At 41.0% G+C, this 12,759-nt stretch overlaps 1 protein-coding gene across 2 annotated transcripts; it reads left to right on the top strand.

Moving 5' to 3' along the window:
* Positions 1-47: 47 nt before the first annotated feature.
* On the top strand, positions 48-12,233 carry ZNF839 (zinc finger protein 839). 2 transcript variants are annotated; one of them, XM_032981668.2, is made up of 8 exons: positions 48-717; positions 1,623-2,549; positions 4,548-4,799; positions 5,587-5,679; positions 6,032-6,184; positions 7,852-7,992; positions 8,949-9,087; positions 10,858-12,233. In XM_032981668.2, the coding sequence occupies exons 1-8, from the start codon at positions 133-135 to the stop codon at positions 11,844-11,846; spliced, it is 3,279 nt and encodes a 1,092-aa protein (XP_032837559.2). In that variant the 5' UTR covers positions 48-132; the 3' UTR covers positions 11,847-12,233. The 2 variants fall into 2 exon arrangements, with proteins under 2 accessions (XP_032837559.2, XP_032837558.2); XM_032981667.2 differs by having other exon boundaries at positions 1,620-2,549.
* Positions 12,234-12,759: the final 526 nt, after the last annotated feature.

The raw sequence follows: 12,759 nt of genomic DNA, 5'->3' as shown, positions 1-12,759 counted from the left end.
CCCCGCCCCAGGGGCGCCATTGGCCCGCGCGCCGCCGGTGCCCCGCGCTTCGCCCCGCGCCGCCGAGACCTCCCGGGGGGGGGGGGGGGGGCGGGCCGGCGATGCGGCTCCCGCCCGCTGACGCCTGCCAAGATGGCGGCCCCTGAGGAGGGGGGCGCCGAGGCGCCGCCGCCCCCCCCTCCTCCCGCTGAAGATGAGCCCCCTGGAGGGGCGGCCGCCGCCCGCGGGGTTCCCCTCAGCGTGGCGGCGGCGGTGGGGCCCGCCGGCCCGCCGACCCCCGAGCTGCTGGCCGTGCCGGAGGACCTGGCGCAGAGCTTGGCCGCCCTGGAAGCCGGCGCGGCGGCGTCCGGCACCGTCCTCTACCTGCAGGCGGACGGGAGCCTGGTGGAAGGCGCGGGGCTGAGCGCCGAGGAGCAGCGGCGGCTGCTGGAGCAGCTGCTGGCCGCCGCCGGCAGCCCGGGGCCGCCCCCGCCGCCTCGCCGAGCCGCCACGCCGCTGGCCCCCGCGGAGCTCCAGCGGGTCATCGAGCAAGTGAGCAAAGCCCAGGAGCAGCAGAAGCCGCCGCCGGCAGAGCCGTGCCCGCCGCCCCGGGACGCTGGCCCGGCGCAGGCCGGCGGCATCATGCACAACGCCGCCCAGCAGCTGCAGAGCGTGGCCCAGCGGGTCGCCCTGCAGCAGGGCAAAGCCATGGCGGCCGCCCGGCTCTTCCCACAGAAGGTAACCGAGGGCGGGAGGGAGGGAGGGGGTCTGCGGCGCCCGCTGTGGCGATGAAATCCACCGCCGAGGGCGAGTCTCGCTTGGGGGGGGGGAGGCGTTAATTTCGGTCACACCTGCCCTTGGGTGTAGACTCGAGGCTCGCAGCGGAAACACTGAAGTTCCAACGTGGTTTTGAAAGAAAAAAAAAAAAAAAATATCCGCGTTTCTATGTAGGTACTCGCTGCGGTGGTCAGTATTGCGGTCTGACCACACGTGCAGCTAAAACAGCGTAGAGGAGCTGTTCCATAATGATTGAGAGGTGATGCACGGATAGATAATCCGTGCTCCTCCCACAGAAGGTTTTCAGCCCGTGGTTTGGGGTGCAGGGGTCGTCAAGCGATTGAGTTGAAGCAGAAATTTGGATGAGGAGGAGAGAGCCTGAGGGACATGGAACAGTAACACATACTTCCCCTTAATCATCATGATGAAGGTCTTTTTGAACTGAGCACTTAACTACAGGATGCCCTGGATCTGGTATCGGCCTGTGTCACTTAGACAGTAGTTCTCCTGCATTTGGTTTGCTGAAGGTTATGAGTCTGCTTAGGTGGTGGCATTGACTCTGTTATTCCAGGCCTGCTAGCAGGAAACAAAGCTGTGACATAGCCTAAGGGCAAACTTCACATGCTTTATTTGAGCAGCAGTCACATCAGTAAATGTGCAGGAGAGCCCGTAGCTTGAAGGAAGGGAATCTGTGCTGTGCTGTTAAATCTGTGCTGTGATGCATTAAAATGGAAAACTAATGATGTGAATTGTTTTCTTTATGCTTTGCTTCAAGGGCATATGTGTATCGCCTTGATAAGTATTGTCTTTATTTATAACTACTGTGTTTGTGTAATCTCAACTCTTCCTTTTTTCCACAAAAGCAGCTGGAAGCCATTTGTGTCCAAGTTCAGCCAGGACAGATGAAGGAAACTGAAAGGCCAATGCCACCATTGGCACCAATCCAGTCCAAAACTATAACGCTGAGTCAGTCAGTTAGTAGAAGTGCTAGCATACCAGGACTTGGCATTATTAATCCCCAGATAATTAGGATACAGCCTGTTACAGGAACTGAGCCGCAGCAGCAGCTATTCCTGCATAGTTCTTCCGAGTCTCCAGTTCAGTTGCTTATGCAGAGACCTTTGCCATCTCATGGATCAGTGTCTGTGAACAAGATTCCCACATCTAAGATGCTAAATGGACAGAAAGTTACATGTGCCACGGTATCGGCTACAAGGTCTCCAAATATTACCCTGGTTGCAGCCAGTTCAGCAAATACTCTGATACCATGCCTTGAAAAAACCCAGAAAGATGACAAGTTAAAGAAATCCTTGAAAGTGAAAACTCGTTCTGGACGGATTTCACGCCCCCCAAAATACAAAGCTAAAGATTATAAATTCATTAAAATGGAGGATTTGGCTGATGGTCATCAGTCTGATTCTGATGACTATTCTGAGCTGAGTATAGAAGACGATGAAGAAGGAAAGGTGAAGGGAAAGGATGCGTTATTCAGTTCTTCAAATTATAATCTGAAACCCAAAACGTTTAAATGTCAGACTTGTGAAAAATCCTATATAGGAAAAGGAGGATTAGCAAGACATTATAAACTTAACCCAGGCCATGGACAGCTGGAGTCTTCACCTCAAAAAATACCTTTAAATAAGCCTAATGGAAGTATATTTGTGGACAATGCCTGTGGAATAAGTAAGGAAACGAGTCCAGCACATTTAGATTCAGTTGCTGTCACTTTAAATAATGAAAATGCACTAGGTACCAGTCTGGAAGAAACTGTTGGTTCGAAGGCTGGAGAACAGGTAAGGTGTGTTACTTGGAAAAGTTGTCAGTTCTGTGGAAAGTAGAATGGCAGTTTTGTACCCACGTAGTCTTGCACTGCTCAGAAATATCCACCCGTATACTAAAACAAATTTCCTATTGAAGGGCTTTAAAAATCAAATCATAGTCTCTTGGAATATTGCAGGAATAGTATTGTTGCACAGGCTCATAAACCCAATTGTTCACTGAGTTCATTTGTTGTTGGTTTTCTGACATAGAGTTTTTGGATTGAAAAAAACCCCTTGTCTGCATAAATAGCATTCTTCTCTGCATTCGGATAAGAATACTGTGTTGTTCGGTTACAACCCTTAGCATGATGGACAGCAAGACATCATCTGCTCTATGAATTTCTATTACTGAAACAGATTTTTCTATGATGACACTTGTTTGGAATCCAACACTGGACCGTAGCTTTTCCTAGAGCGGGTTTTGAAAGTATGGTTTAGCCACTCCTGCAAACCAAACTTTGGTGAAACTTGAGTCTCTGGGTTGGAAGCTACTTTAGCTGCAAATTCTTTTCTTTGATATTTTAAGCTGGCAGCTTCAAAGTAAATTTTCTCTTTTAATATTAAAATTACTCTAACACCTTGCAGTAAGAGCTGATACAGCTGCTGTCCAGAAAAAAATACTCTTTAATCAGATTTATTACGTTTATTTGTAAATGTGAAGTTCTCAGAAACATAAAAATTTACAGCAAACAAACCTCCCCCATCCTCTACACTCTTCTGTCATCTTTGGAAAAAGAACTGCAGAATACTTAAGTCCGCTCTCTGTATCATTACATAGTTGTTACTTTCCTGTGCAGCACTTTTTTTACCCAGGATGATGGTAATTTAGAAAAATTTCAGTTAGTCTCATATGTAATACTGCTAGTGACTGATAGATTGCCATTATACCTGCTAATTTTAACTAGCAAATATGGATTCTACAAATTTGCACTTTAACTCATTAATTTTGCTACAGCTTTTGGGCATCTATATACTCCCTAGAAGGAATAGCAAGATTATTAAAACTTGTACATTGATACAGACAGGAAGGCAATCAAGATCCTCATGTTCAACCTAGTCTTATGTCATACTTAGAACTGACTGAGGAATTTAATCCCTGGATAGAACTGACATAAATTTGCCCTTTTTAGAGCTTTCCTAATCACTACAATAGTAGGGAGCTAATGAACATTCACATGAAAATGTACTGATTATGAGAAAAAGCCTTATAGACCTCAGTACTATTGTAAACTCCCCTCTCAAAAATTACTGGGACATTCTTAGAAATTCTAGCTTGGACGGGAAGACAAACCAAGACGTGTTCCGTAAGAAATCACACTTCGATCTGTAACAAATTTTGCACTGAAATCACAATGATAACATAAAAATAGAAGATGTACTTTTTTGCCATGTGGTCGTATAACAGAAGCTGCTTCTTAGCTGTGTTCTTAGGGAAGACTAAGGATTTTGTAATGTGGAAACAGGGCAACATGTTTTGAATTTTAGTTACCAGGCTTGTCACTGTTCATGGCTATTCAGAATTTTTGTATTTCATATAAAATCTTCATGCTTTGACACAGTTACAGTGAAACCCAAATTTTTCTTTGGGTATGTTTTACTGCTAGTTAAGGTTTATTTCTACAACTTCCTTATCTGCAGAGGACATATTTTACTTCAAAAATACTAAACATTTTTAACTGACATAAAATAGCTCTTTAATTATATTCCCTTAATCTCTGTATTTTTTAATGACATTTTGTGGATCAAAAATGCTAACTTTGCAAATAATGGCATATATGTGTTGCAGAAGTAGCAGTCTTACTAACATGTTGGATTTATTACACAAGTTTCTTTTCAGTTGTATTCAGTTTTGCATTCATTTAATATGTTCTTTATTGTTTGTATAGATGAAGAACTTAATTATAAAATTGTCTTCCTCAAAACACTGCTTAAAATGGTGAATAAATAACTTTTATCTTTCTCTTAATTAAGGCCTGTAAGTCTGCAGAAAGCAGACACTTGTTGGCAGAACAACAAAATGAAATCAGTTCAGGACACCGAGGACCCGTAACACCAAAAGGACCTGGAAGACCCAGACGACCAAAGAGACGTGGTCGACCAAGGATGGGTGGAAGATCTAGGTGTTCTGGAAGGCTTAGCAGACCTGGTCAGTCCCCTTCAAAGTCACTTAGTAGTGTGTCAGCAGAACACAATGTATTCAGAAGAAAAGCTAGGTTAAAAGAGGTATGGTTCTCTTCCGAAATTACTTCACAAGTATCTTCCCCCTGCCCTCTTTTTTTCTTTTCTTTTTTTAATCACTTATTTTCAAGGAATCACTTTCAGAATTTTTTATTTTTTTTTTCCATATTTGTGTACTGACGATGAAAGCTTAAGGTGTCTTCTAAGAAGAAAACATTAAGTTGTCTTTTAAAGAAAAAGTACTTCTAACAGAACACTGGACAAAGGGAAAATTGGAACTCAGTCTGGAAAGGGACTTTTGACATGTAGCTATACGCTTGCTGTCCTCTTTCAGGAGAAGGAAAGTTAGCTACTATTACGTATCTCCTCCAACACAGTAAAAAGAAATTAACCCAACTGAAGTTGGGCAACATTAAAAAAGAAAAAACAAAACAAAACACCCACAATAAAAAAACCCAGAACAAACCAACAAATCCACAAAGAAGCTCTTGGGGGAGGACAGAATGGGGATTAAAATCCATGCAACTAACACAATTTTTTTTTTTTTTGTTTCCTGTGTCTTGTGGAAGATCCTTTATGGCTACTAAATCTACTGATGTTGCTCTTCTATGAATTGGCAACATTGGTGGGACTGAGTTTTGTCTGTATATGGGTAGTAACTGTTCTGAGGTTTTGTCTCCTCTTTTGCTGTTACGTTTGCATCTATTCTCAATGCTCCCAAAATGTACAGTGTATCTTTCAAAAAAAGGAGTGATATTTTATGATCTGCATGTGGGATGCATAACCTCTGTAGGCTACGTTGCTCTAACAAACTCATTCTGGCTTTTGACAGCTAATACAACAGTGTGATAACGAAGACTTAATGGAGCTGGCTCTCCCGCGTCTTACGAAGCTTGTTACAGTATATGAATTTCTGTTGATGAAGGTGAGTTTTCTATGTAAAAATTTTATATTATTTTAGGGAGGCTTCCATCAGCACACATAAAAAGATTCCTCTAGAAATGTATCTGAATTTCCTAAATTAGAATTGTGCAGCATGTAAATGTTCTGCGCATCACGTCAGTCTCACACAGGCAAAACTCTGGTAGGTCTCTTGATTGAAAGCCTTGCTTTTTGCTGCCTGGTTCAGTGGCATTTTTTAATGTTCCATAATCTTTTGACTTGAATGTTTCTATTTTAGAATGTTGAACAAAACAAACTGACAGATTTAAATTTAATATTTTTTAAAATACAGGGAGGGCTAAACAAACCCCTTTTTCCCCCCTCTTTGTTTCTAGGTTGAAAAAGGGTATCCAGCCAAAGCTTACTTCCCAGATGTGTACAAGGAATTTGAAGACCTGCATAATATGGTAAAGAAAATGGCTTATGATCACCTCAGTAATTCTGATTTGCTGAGTTGCCAGCAGCCTGTTGAAATAAAAGATGTTAAGGTAATAAAGCACTCTATTAGGAACTGTGATTTATTTTTGTTGTTGTTTTATTTATTTTAGATGCTTTGCATTCTCATTTTTCTCTGATAAGCTTTGTCATGCTGGTAAAGTTATTTGAAGAAAACATGTTTTTTTTGAGCAAAAATATACATTATTGTAAAAAGTCAAACAACTAACCGAAAAGAAATCCATAATAAAACTACAATTCTAGTTTATGGCAGTAGATACAACTAGAAATATTAACAAAAAAAAAAATAATCTAGCAGTGTTGATATCTATCTTGCATATCTAGGGTAGTATGAAGCTGCATGTTACTGCAAGGTGTATTTAGCATTAACTGCTAATAAAGTACATGTTGATATGATTAGGAAGGAGGGGACTAAATTTAAAAGGAGTGGCCTTGATTTAAAGGGATAAGTGGTTTCTTTGCAAAATGAGGACAAACTGAATACATCTATGCAGTTCACAGTTGTTCTAACAAATATGAAAGGTAGTGAATACATTAATAAAACTGCAAACTATTATTTCAGTGACTCTTCAGATTAAGTGCTTATGCAGCTGTATCTAGAAAGACAACGTAAGTTTGGTTTTCTGGTGGTTGTTTTTTGTTGTTGTTTTTTTTTTTATTTTTTTTAAACGTGGATCTGTTTATCCTTACAGATGCTTAGCAATCTGTGTTCCCTTGCTTAGAATAAAACAGCTCGTTGTTTGTTTTTTCCCTTCTCTGTTTCCAGTAGTGCAAACATTATTTTGTATACAAAATTTCTAAGCAATGTGCTCATTAAGGTACATCAGCACTGAACTTGCAACTACTATGGGAGGGCAGCATACTGGAAGACTCAGGGTAGGGATGGTAGAGATAAGATTTTGGTTCTTACAGTGATCCTGGTTTAAAAAACGAAGTCCTGTATGGACTGTTAGCAATGGTTAATATTTATTGTTCAGAATAAATCATAATCATGATGTTTACTGTACATACTAAAAAACTTTCCAGAATTACTGCAAGCTCGTCTGGCTGTTTTGTAATTAATACTGATGTTTCTCTTTGGAGAAATGAAGTGGCACTGAGTAAAGGGATGCTGTTGATACTGGCAGTCCCAGAATGAAACCTCTTTCTTGATTCTCTTCAGTGTTAATGTACATTCTTAATACAGAATTACGTTTTTTTAAAAAAATAAACCCAAAACCCATAAACAAACAAACAAATAAAACAACCCAGCCTTGAAAAGCTGTATAGTAGTACACTTGCATAAGGATGAAGCACCGGAATAGAATGAGGGGGGATGGGAAATGCTTAAATATTAAGAGATGCTCTTAAACAGGAAGACTTAAATGCTTTTTAAATAATGGAAAGCCTGAACAGTGTTTTTTAGTAAACACTGCTCTTAGTAACTGTCTCTGGATTCTATATATAACCATTGTACTCCTGATTCTTTCAAGTTTGCCTGTTAATATTCACCTTCAAAAGAAGCTTGTGTTATTTTAATATGGAGGCTGGTAGAAAACCTGGGAGTCTAAATACTTCATTGAGCTGTGATGATTGATTTTTGGATTAGACCCTGTGTAGTTCTAGTTCAGTTTTAAGCAAATGAATCAGTATTTTAGCTTTTATGTATTCAGATTGGAGAGGCTAACTTTTACTTTTTTTCCTGTAACTGTTTTTAAAGGTTGCTGAATCACTAGGAATTACAGAAATACTCACTGGAGAACAAAAGGCACGAGGTGTAGACTCTTGTTCACAATGTATAACTAAGATGGTTAGTGAGCAAGTGCCTGTGGAGATACTGGGACAAAAACGGTTAGCTGAGGTATGGAATACCTTTGTGAAAATTAAAAAAACTTGTTAAAACAGATAATTACCCCTTACAAAATCAGGCTAGGATTATCTGACTTGTGTTAAAGTAAAGCTTTCATGGTGTTTGGAGTTTGAAATACTTAAAGCAGCACTCTCTACTGTGGCATTGTAGCAGAGCATGTGAACTAGCATGCTAAAGACATGCTTTGGGAAGACATTTGGTAGCACTCAGAACAGAGGCTCAAAGGCTTGCAGGTAATCTCATGATACAAGGAAGAAATAATTTTGTTGGGGCGCTAGTAGATGGGAGCTTTACAGTAAGAAGGATCCTTAGATTCTAATAACATGTGTTGGAGTAAATGGGCTAACCTACAGCAGGCTTGGATGTTGGAGAAGTGGTTGCTCTGCTAATTGGTGGTTCCTTTCCTTTTAACAAGTCAGTTGACCAGATTTAGCCTGTTTACAGCTGTAGCAGGGAGCTGTGTTTCCTCTTAACAGTCACATCTTTATGGTCCATCCCCTTCACTGTTCTAATTTTATTTAATCCAGAGTCGTTTCTGGTGGTGCATGAATAAGACTAGTGCTTTTCTATTTTCTCCCTGTGGTTAAATATAAAGAGCTGATCAGTCTTTCTTCATTAACTGAACAGTGCTGGGCAGGTTGTTCACAGCCCTTTACTGGAGTTGGAGAGAGCTTATAGCAGGTTTCATACCACAGTTAATCACAAAGGCTCAGAGAGAAGCTTTGAGGCTAAAGCAAAGGCAGATTGTTTCAACCAAGTGGCATTTAGGTGAAGTGTGAGGGCTGTGTTTAAATCCTTACCTTTTAGGAAGATCTTTAGTGTAAAATCCTGTTTTCAAGGAGAGTATCGGTTCACTGCCACGAAGTGCCCACAGTTAGTTTGTGATTTTTTTCCAATATTGTCAGCTGTTACGGTGGCAGCCAGTTAATTATCTCTTGTATTGACAGAGCTCAGGGGAAGAACTGTTGGCATCAGCCAAAAGGACCAAGTTAGAAGACTTAATGGAGAATGTGAATAACGCTTATGCCAGTCAAGATGAAGTGAAGGAAAAGAGTGGGAATTTGTGTACACTGTTTGAAAAAGATGGTAACCTTTTCAGATTTTCCAATACTGTTCAGTTTATGGAGGAGCTGAAAAAAATTGCTTTGTTCTTCAAGCTACTGTGTTTTTTGTCTTAAGATTTCATTTCTTAACTTGCTTCCCAGGTTCTTCAAAAGCAGCTGTTTAACTGGAAAGGCCTCCTGGCAGGGGGGAAGTTACGGATAACGCAGATCACAGCAGTAACTTGATTCTGAATGCGTGATAATCCAGATATCGATACTACTGCAGTACTGTGAGAATAGTACTGTGCTCTACTGCATACTTCTTGAATGCTTCCTGTCTCCCCTACCCCTTATAGCAGAGATGGTGCACGACTTTTGTCAGCACTGGGAGAGCAAAGGAGGAGGAAGCCATGTCTGTGTCCTTCCTCTTTGCCCCAGCAGGCTGCACTAGCGGAACCATTAGAGCTTGGTGGATCCTGAGGGAGGGGGGGTGCAGGCTGGCTGTATCCCAGGGGAGATGCAGGACCTGAAGGGTAGAATCGAGGCATGATTTTGTACCACAGTCTTTGGGTGGTTGACTTTCTTTTTATCCCTTATTGTGCCTGCCCCTCAGATTGGCAGGGTAACAGTGGACTAGGAAGGAAAGTGAGATGGGTCCCCGCCTGTAACCTCCCAAAATTCCACTGGTCTTTTTTTGCAAAAGTGTTGCAGTAATTCAGAGGGGTAATGATCACTGTCGTGAAAAATTCCAGCCCTTATCCATCTCATGTGAGATGTGTGTATCAGTACCGTCCTCTTGCTTTGTGAATAACGTTTTTTGGTGTTGCTATAAGCCACTTTGCTTCTGCCCTTTGCACATCTTTCTGTCAGTGACTGTGGGGTTTATTCCCCTTACTTTATTTTTCTTTCTCTGAAGGCTCTCTGCATGACCGTGCTTATTTCTTGTTGTATTACAATTTTCTTCTGGGCTGTGAGTTTTTTAAACTTTTTCACTTGCACATGCTAGTAGGGCCTTTGCTAGTCTACAGTATGAAAAGTTAAAAATGGCCCTTCTGCAGTTAGGTCTCCTTTGTTGTGCAGTGATATCTTTCACAACAAAAAAAAAAGCCAAACCCAACTTACTTGTTCCTTTTGATCTTCAGTAATAAAAACCCGACAGCTCATGCTGCTGCAGCTTAGTAGTTACTGCTCAGCTACCTACTGGGTTTGTGATCTGGCTCTTGGTCCAGGTCAAATAACTGGTAAAACACACTAGAAATTTAGAAACCTTTTCTGTCACAGGACGAAAGTGCTCCTGGGGCTGTTAGCACAGCTAATTACATATGTAGCAACTTGATGACATGTCTGAGTACAGGATGAGTTTGATTATCATCAAAAATTTTATCAAGTTTAAATGCTTCTGTCAATCTACGAATGGTTAGTGGGGATGAGCAGCTGACAACTTAGTGCCTGGTACATTCTTTATTTTTTAATGTTACCAGCTGTGTGCCAGATAGAAAAAACAGAGTTTGACTTTCAGCCCAGGTTGTTTTCAGGATTAAGAGGAAAATGCACCTTCCAATGTAAGGTCCCTTGGTATGGAAATATTCATTATTATTTCACTATCCAAAAATTCCGTAAGTATTTTTAGAGTGGCCTTTCTCATTGGGAAGTGCCGTGAAACTTTTGTAAGGTGCTTCAGGTTTGCTAATTTCAGGGAAGAAAGCAGGGAAGTAGTCTAGCTTTTCTTCCAAAAATACTGCTGAAAAATAATATTTTTTGGACATGCAACATTAGATTGCCCAACAAAATTATATTTCTTTTACCTTTTTAGGTTTTAATCCATTAAATGGAGAAGTCCTGCTTTCAGAAGATAGGCATATCACTTGCTGCACAACTGGAAGTACATTGCCAACAGCTGAGGAACATAATTTGCTTCCTCATTCAGGAGTTAGAATTGATGCTGAAAATTCAGGTACCTTCTCCCAGACTGTGAAAATGAGGGTAGAGTATTCCCAACCTGTGAACATACAGGGACCAGATACGGCAGGCAATGCATCTCTGGTACATAATGAAGTTGTATTGTCTGTGGAAGCAGATGGCTCACCTGAATTAGTTCAAGCGCACTTTGTGAGTGAGAGTACAGCCGGTGGACTGTCAGCTACTGAACTTTGCAACTCTGCGTCAGAGAATGCAACGGGCAGTCAGAGCACTGACTTACCAACGAGTGAAGAAAATGGTCACAATCAAACATACCAGAAACTGCAAGAAGAAAACCGTAATTTTGCTGTTAAAGAACATTCTGAACAATTTTGTAATGCTGATACGACTGATGAGATACAGGAACTTGGAAAAGTTTTTTCAACAAACATTGTGCCAATAAACTACCCCCACAGTGCTCAGACTGAGTCGCCCCAGAATGCTGTCCAGGAAGCCTCCCTGTCTGCTCCCGTGAACCATGAAGACTCTTTTAAAAACATGAATGAGTTTTCTTCTGGGACCGAGGGACATGAGCTGGAGAATACAGTTACTGTAGATGAAACTGTAGCCTTCGAGATTACTGATGAGAGCCATGATTTTTTGTCTCAGGGACATGAACAGATTTTTATTCAGACTTCAGATGGGCTTATCCTGTCTCATCCAGAGACTGCTGTTTTGTCTCAGGCAGAAGGCATTGTTATTGTAACCGATTCCAATGGTACTACAATGCACATTCGCACACCTGAGGGGATACCTTTGGAAACTGTGGAAGCACTACTGGCAATGGAAGCAGATGGCCAAAGTGAAGATATTTTGCTCTCACAAAGTGAATTGGAGCCATAAGTTAGAAAACTGTGTAAGTTTTCTTCTGGAAAAGACTGACTCTATTAAAATGTATATTTTTCTAATGTGAATACTGAAATAATTGAAACTTAACTTATTTGTAAACTGTTTCTATGCCCTGTACTTTTTATAACTTATGTTTATATAAATCTAGCAGCATTGCAACCAAAAATTCTAGAATTAACGTTGTTCTATTTGCTTTATATGTTGGGGGTGGGTGGAAGGTGGAAATCTGTCAACCCTAAAACTGTTGCACTATTCCCTTTTGTTACATAATTCCTTTTCTCTCTAGCCATCTAAAAATGCAGTAAGTTGTACTGCTGTTCAGCAGTGATGTGCTGTGTACTGGCAAGCTGTATATGGGTAAAATAAAAATTGTACTAGAAATGTGTGTTTTCTGTGCTGTTGAGATTACAAAACACTTTGTTATTGCACTTCCTTAAAGCTAGCTTGAATATTCATTAGCATCTAGACTTGATGTGCATAAATCTGCCTGGAAAAATAGGTAGTTGTAAATATAATCTGCACTTGTGCATTCCAGGAACAATGTGCCAACCTCGCTGATCCTTACTCAAGTAAGTAACTCCTGAGTTGAGACAAAAATAGCCTCAAACAAGATCCGATTTGTACTTAACTACTGGAGATGTATTTAAGTATGCTTGTCTCCTGTTCAGCCACACCTGCAAAAATTGCCATTACCTAGACAGAAATGTGAAGGTGTGTAAGTAGTGATCTGATTTTCCTTAATGAGATACCAAATTATTTTTTCACTTTAGTCTGTGATGGTCTATTTTTGTTAGACTTGTATAACACTTTTTTCTTTCAGCTGATGCATCCTTTGTCAGTTCTAGGCTTCAGCCTTCCTAGTAACTCCAGGCTGCCCTGTACTATTTAATCATAATGAGAAGATATC

This window comes from Tyto alba, unplaced genomic scaffold (genome assembly GCF_018691265.1).
Source record: "Tyto alba isolate M040663 unplaced genomic scaffold, T.alba_DEE_v4.0 Super-Scaffold_29, whole genome shotgun sequence".
Taxonomy (NCBI): Eukaryota; Metazoa; Chordata; class Aves; order Strigiformes; family Tytonidae; genus Tyto; species Tyto alba.
The sequence above is the reverse complement of the archived record's forward strand: the minus strand, read 5'-3'. Positions and strand labels throughout refer to the sequence as shown.